Source organism: Mesitornis unicolor, unplaced genomic scaffold, assembly GCF_000695765.1.
Source record: "Mesitornis unicolor isolate BGI_N332 unplaced genomic scaffold, ASM69576v1 scaffold5109, whole genome shotgun sequence".
Taxonomy (NCBI): domain Eukaryota; kingdom Metazoa; phylum Chordata; class Aves; order Mesitornithiformes; family Mesitornithidae; genus Mesitornis; species Mesitornis unicolor.
Window position 1 is genome coordinate 19,417 of NW_010207842.1, and position 7,217 is coordinate 26,633.

Consider the following 7,217-nt stretch of genomic DNA (forward strand, 5'->3'; position numbering starts at 1 on the left):
TCATTACGTGAAAGCCGGATGAAGTCCCCAACATTGACATTTTTCCAGTATTCATCTATGTATTTCTTCTCCTTCCTGAAATACATATTAAAACAGTAATTTTTTAAAAACACATAAACTGAAAGTTCAGAGAAGCACACTGTAACTAGAAAATTACTCTGAGAGTTAATTTATGCTTCCAAGTCATGAAAAAAAACTCTGATGAGATAGTCTATTAATTCAAGGTGAATATAACTACAAGGAATCAGCTCTGGGGTCCAAGCCCTGTTTTTCAGGGAATTATATTCCAGGCACCCTCCCAGATTTATTTTAGCTCTATTTAAAATTCAGGCCACTTGCTTCCTGTATTTTCATTATTCAAAAAAGAAAAAAAAACAAACAGTGTTTTCAGGATTTCTCTTTGTGTCACCACTTTTTCTTGCAATTATGCAACCATGAACAGCAAATCTTTTTCCCTTCTAATAAGACCTTTCAAAAATGTCTGTTTTCTAAGATGATTAACATCTACCATAAGACTACTCAGCAACCACTTCACTGATGTTCTGCATATAAATATTTTTACAGGCTTTTAAAACATCTTTTCCATTGATTTTGAATGTAAGATACCAAGACATTATAATACTCAGGAAAGTCAACAAAAGCTCACGTCTGTCAGCACTGAGTTGAAATTCGTTATTAATATGAAATATCCAGGCATGATGTACGTAACTTTGAACTGTTTTCAACTTCCCAGTTATAGCTGCTGTTCGGCCCTCAGCTGAGATGAAGAATCTTCCTTTTATGCAATCACAGCAGTTCATTGCAAACACAGGCAGGTTCAGAGTGGTGAATAGGAGGCAATGTAACAAGGAGTGCTGGATGAGCTAGCTGGAGGCACACTGTAACAGGCTACTGCAATATGGGTGACGAAACACACCTACAGCTGCTGTAACAAACACCGCAACCGCACAGGTCTGGGTGCAGTACGTGCTTTTATCAACTACTACTGCCCTCTGTGACTGTCTGGCTTTTCTGCCTTGCACAGACTAATCCTAGAGCTATACCTAAAGAGATGAGCACATACTCTCCATTGTCTTCATTTCAAGCTTTACACCCATACCTTTCAGACCTGCATTACCTGACAGTGCCCTTTTGAAAGTCCTTGTCTACAAACAGAAGGCATAAAGCCCACACAATTAACCAGTATATCGATAACAATTTCTCCAGTGAAGATAAGGTCAAGGTGGTTACATTGCTTTCAAAGTGCAAACAAAGCAAAAAAACAGGAAGCAACAAAAGCTGATGTAAAATTAAACCAATATAAGCCACATCTGTTTTCTCCTTAAGATATTCGTTGCTACTTTTTTACATAGATGAAAACTGGCATAATTGAAAGCATGTAAAACTTTAAGCAAGCTACAGCCACCTCTATCATAACAAGATAGATGGATTCAAACAACACTGCACAAATTAACTTCTCATACAAGTACATTTCCTGGAAAATAAAGGAAGGAAAAATTTCTAAAGTAAATTAAAAACAACCCCTAATACTAGCAGAAACAGGAAAATGGAAGGAACATTTGCTGAAACAGGATGTGACACTCAGTTACTGAGGGTATGACAAGCTTTCATAGCTGCAAAGGTGCTGACAAAATAAATCTATTCAAGAGACTAAGCAAGCTGAAAACTAGGGATTTTTGTTTGTTTGTTTATAACTACCCCTCAGATATTAAAAACTACATCAGTATAACTTCTTGTGTAGGCCAATTTACTCTGCTGTGAAGACCAAATGAGTCCAATTAGGGTACAACACCAACTGGAGCAAAATGCCCCGGCCACTCCACAACAGCATCTTCCTACCTCACCCTCCAAACAGGATAGAAAGGATTTGAGGACCAAGGAGGGTGGTGGGAGAAAAGTACTTCCACAGCCAGCTTGTATTGAGAAGAATTAGAGAGAGAAAGGATGGAAATGGAAAGGTAAGCAAAACAAAGTAAGTTCAAAAAACAAAGAATGCAACAGCAACACTAATGTAGTAAGATAAAAATATCAAGTGACAATTTCTGCCACTGTCTTCTACAAGAACTTTTCAAAGTGAATTGGAATGGCCAAAATCTCAGAAATATTTAGAAATTAAAGGTTTTGTGGCAAAGCACATAAATCTTTGATTTATCCTTGAAGTAAATAATTACTGGAGATTTTTAAAAGGAGAAAAACGCTGGTACTCTTACTGGGAGAGGAAAGGGAAGAATCTTGTAGAAAGGATTATTCTTTCCAGATCTCAATTCCATAAAGGAAAACTGTATATGAAATTACATCTATATTTCAAATATATACAATGAATAAACATGCATTTGTAAAGAAGCGCAATTATAACACATCTAGTTGCAAGGCTTGGAGTGAAAGAGAAACACATTTGAGAGAGAAGAAATACATATTACTCGACAAAGTGATCCATCCTGCTGCTGGAGCAGATGGGTCATGCACATATTCTTTATCCAGTTCAGCACAAAGTCAGACAAAAAGTTTAACCATCTTTAGTAGTAGGTCAGTGGGGGAATAAAGGATTTTTACATCATAATCACCTCAGCACAGTTCTACTGAAATGACATGAACTACATGATTTTAGCAGATGCTCAAGCAGAAGTGCATTATACTTTGTGATTCATGGCTACTTAAATAAGATCCTACTACTTTAAAATGATAACTTGCTCAAAAAACACAAGAACTTGATAACTAAGTATTTGCCATCACAGCAACAATTACAAACTAAATTAAAGTGCACATTAGCACATTTTATAGTTTATTGATATGTTTTACTGCTCCACAAGGGAAAGACAAGACAAAAAAAAAAACAACAACATTTTAAGCAATGTTATCTTATTTTATTGCATTTTCAAGACAGAAGTAAGCTTTCCTAGAAAAATCAGCTTCAGGATTGGTGTATTTAAGGCCAAACACAATAATTCTGATCTATCAGATGGATACATTCCAGAACTCCAAAAAGCAGCAGGTTGAAAACTCTGAACCTATGGATGTCAGACATTTTCTACAAGCAAAAGTAAATAAGGCAGGGGGGGAGAAGAGGAAATCAGATTTGTCAAAAAAGTACAGAAACTGTCATCTAGCTGCTCAGACAGATTTATCGAGGTATTGAGAGTGGTGCATTTTGTCATGGACAGCAGAGCACAGTGAACTGGTTTCTACTACGAACCCTTAACTTTGTACAAAAGCCAGAGTTCAAGAAGCAAGGATCACTGGTCACTCTGAAAAGGCTTCATGCAAACTATCTTCAGATACAAATTATCTTCAGGTGGCCTACCAGCTTCCAACTATTGCTTAGTTACATTGAGAGAGCAAGAAGAGCCACTGTATTGAGCACTTGTCTCAGTAGCCATGTAGGAATCAGTGTCTAATGTGTAAGCAGAATTATACAGACAGCATGTACAATGTATACAACTTCTCCAGATAACAAATGCACAGTAAGAAAATAACTGGAAATTGTATTTAACATTAGCTAGTTCTTCATCATATTCCCAATTGATTCTACTACTCTTGGTTGAATGCATGCACCGGAAGAGTCATTACAATTTCTAAGGGATTCTTGTTAAACAAGAAATTCTGAATCTTAATGTGAGATTAATGGAAGTTTAAGATAAATCAGCTCATATACACTAAACAATAATTTTTGTATCAATAAGATTTAATTCTCCTGAACCATGCCACCAAGGTTATTTTTAAAACCAGATTATACTATATAAAATAATTCATGAGGAAGAAACTAAGGAGAAAAAAAAAAGTTACAAAAACTGAATACTTAAAAGCACAAGAAGGAATTTTTACAGATGACTAATATGGCTACAGATTATTACACATTTGTGGTGACGGGGAAAGAATCAAGCCAGAAAAGAAGATCAGAAATTAATTATTCAGCTTCACTACCATTGGCATGAGATTGCAAGTAACAAGAGTTTTCAGGAATATGCATACTGAATGTTTCAGCTTTCTGACAATGAATTCTTTCACCATACATGACAATTTATAGCAGAAATAATCCAGTTTCTCCCTTAAGCCTTCTCTGCAGACATGAAAAAGAAAGAAAACATTTTTCTTCCCTAGTCACTCTATTACTTACTTGATTCAAGCTCAGATTTTTATATGTTGAATAGAAAATTTCTGGAAAAGCTGCTATATATATTCATGGTTACAGAATAAAAACCTGTTTTGTTTTTCCTTTGATGGTACAAAATTATAGTCCAGACTTTTCCTATGGTTATGAGCTAGCTCTTAAATACCAGTAGAGTATGGCAAGTGTGAGAAAGCTGGAGATTCCATCTTCTGAGTAATATCAATATAGTTAACAGTTATGCAGTCCCAGATTGCAAACCTGCTGCATGGGCTGGTTAAGGTCATGTCTACAGTACAGAGTTTAGGGTTTGGCATAACCATTTAGCACACTAAGAATTTTAAGAAGTTTATTTTCGGCGTACAGCCTTTATTAGGAAAAGGTGTGTCTAATGAAAAGAGGAGCTTTAAAAGTGGTTTGGTACTACAGCAACTACTATATGGTACTGCTTGGATCTTACTGAATTTGTTTAAGTGCTTGTCAATCAGTCCTCTCCTGCAGGTGTTATTTGTGATGACAGCTACAACACATGAAAAGTGATGTTTTTCAAAATACTTGCTTTTCTGCATGGCCACCGAGCATGCAAGAAAAGAAAAAGGAAGCGTAGTGCTCCACTCCTGACCTGCACATACCATCCGTAACACTGCAGTCCTGCACTATGGAACAGATGCTGACATTTTACCAACTATGTGATGCACTCAAATAGAAAATTATCTCATTCTGTTTGGGAAAGGTTATTACACGATGAGTACATCCCGACACCATTAATGAGCTTTACCAATACAGTGACAAATTAGAAACCTTTGAATTTCCATGATGCTTACAGCAATTTTAGAAGAATTAAAAATACACCTTTCAAAACAAATGCTATTTACAACAACTCTAAAAAAATCAAACTACCTTTGTTAATACAGTACACACTCATGCATGAACACTCTTGCCTCAACCAAAGAACAATTTCTTCAGCAAATTTTACACTAATTTGATGTCCATTTAGCAAACCTGGTGATTAAGACTCAACTAGACTAGTTCCTGAGCAATCTGATCTAACCAGACCTGCTTTGAGCAAGTGGTTGGACTAGATGACCTTCAGAGACTCCTTCCAAATTAAAGTATTTTGTGATTCTATGAGTATCCAGAAAGTAAACCAAAAGATTTATCAACAACTTTTTCACATATACTCATAATCAAATAATAACAATAAACCAGAAAGACTGTTGTTTCTTACCTGCTGTATACTTTGGTTAGTAAGTTGTTTATCTGTTTATCCATTTTGTACTTTGAGTAATCTTCCAGGCCATCTTTCACTGCAATAACTGTCAGAACTGCTACTAGAGGTAGCATTGTAATTTCTTTTTGGAAGGCTTCCACCAGAGGAACCCAATTTAGGACAACTAGAAATAGGAAATACAAATTGGCAACTCTGAAACAAAGAGAAAACATAGGAGTTAGCTGTGCTAGCAGGCAGCCAACCTTGTTACCCTCCTCCATGCTACACAGACATTTAAGTTAGCAGTAATTTATCTTTACCCCAACTGCAATTTAAGAACTAAGTTTCTACAACTCTGTTTTCACTCTCTAGTTAATACATTACCTAGCCGCACAGTTGTTTAATATGCATGAACAGAAGATGCAGAAACCAAGAGTTTCCCTGTATCTTCAAACCTGTCCTCCAGACATAAGTCTTCCAGTGAGGCTTTGGTGAACTTGCTCAAATTTCCAGGTCTTTTAAGATTAATTTTATCATTTCCTGAGGCAGATGACATGTTTTTAAAAGGGAGCCATCCTACAACCTCTCTGCGTAACTTTACAAATCAGCAGTCTTCCAAGCAGAAAGCATGAAAAAAATTGGCAACAGAGAAAGACATGAGGGAAGAGGAGAAATATATTTGCAGAAATGAGCTGAAAATCCTATTGCAGACTGCTGTGTGGCAGTGCTTCAAGAGTAAGGAATATCTCAATAACCCAAAGAACAGAATGAGTGGAAATTACATAAACTACAGAGAAAAGGATTAGTCCAACACTGATGACACTCAAGAGACTTTTGGCCCAATAACACAGACCTTTTCAGAAGTGACAGGCAGGTCAGGAGGAATAATAATTTTTGAATACCCATCTGTATAATAACAAATACATTTAAAGAAAAGGATTCCACTTTAGAAGAATTACTGCAACCAAAAAGAGGTCATTACCTGTGAAATTGTTCAAATAAATTCCGTGGTAAAAAATTCAATAAAGTATACTTCCTAGTCCGTATTTTGTTGTTCATGTACAGTTTTGATACTTTTTCATACTCTTCCTTAAAATGTCCCAAACAGGGTATCACTAGCCTATGTTTGCCAGTATATTTTGAAGATTGATAACACTTGTTTCTGGAATTGCTGCTGCAGCCAACTTCTCTGCTGTCTGTAGATGTCAGTCGCTGCCAATGGTATCGGGCCCAGCGGATGGGATCTGCCATTGTGCCTGAAACACTTTATAATCCAAGGAGCGTCCTCTATCTAGAAACATGTTAAAATACAGCAAGTTAAGTAATAATTATGTAAAGGCTTTTCAACTAAAGAGCCACAGTTACAGTTTTTAAAGTTTGTAGGTATCGGTGATACTTACTTTATCAAACTACCCACCACAGTCAGAAATGGACTTTAACACACTCAAACCATGCCTTAATAGAAGCTCAAAACTTCTGTTTTTTTTACAATGAGGTTTTTTTACAATTTATGACAAGTATTTACAACTAGTAGTTGCTACATTTCTTGTACTATTTCTTCCACAGAACAGCTCATCTTATACTTGTTTAAAACTGTAACTTCCATGAGCCCCAAATCAATACAGCTACTTCTTGCTGCAGGTTACTTTCCTTCCATATGGTATCTTATTATCCACAGACATTACAGCAAAATTTTTCACTAAATCCTCTTCCTAAATTCCCACATAAAAGCTGCGTCTAAAACTTGATGGGACTAAATGAAATCTCTGTACTACAGACTAACCTATGCAGTCATCACATTAATCTTGATTTTGGCTTCAATCAACTCAGACTTATATTTATGTGGCATCTCTTTATCTGCCATTGACAAATGCAACTTTGTGCTGTTCAGATTCCTCCAAA

General features: G+C 36.1%; 1 protein-coding gene across 1 annotated transcript in view; it reads right to left on the reverse strand.

Moving 5' to 3' along the window:
• LOC104546779 (probable phospholipid-transporting ATPase VD) overlaps nt 1-6,566 on the reverse strand; it is a gene marked incomplete at its 3' end in the record, with an annotated part of 24,206 nt that extends 17,640 nt beyond the window's left edge. The window contains 3 exon segments of the mRNA XM_010192261.1: nt 1-75; nt 5,334-5,528; nt 6,298-6,566. The exon segment at nt 1-75 is cut by the window's left edge and continues 16 nt beyond it. Coding sequence (XP_010190563.1) covers nt 1-75; nt 5,334-5,528; nt 6,298-6,566 — 539 coding nt within the window.
• Between the last annotated feature and the right edge of the window lie 651 nt (nt 6,567-7,217).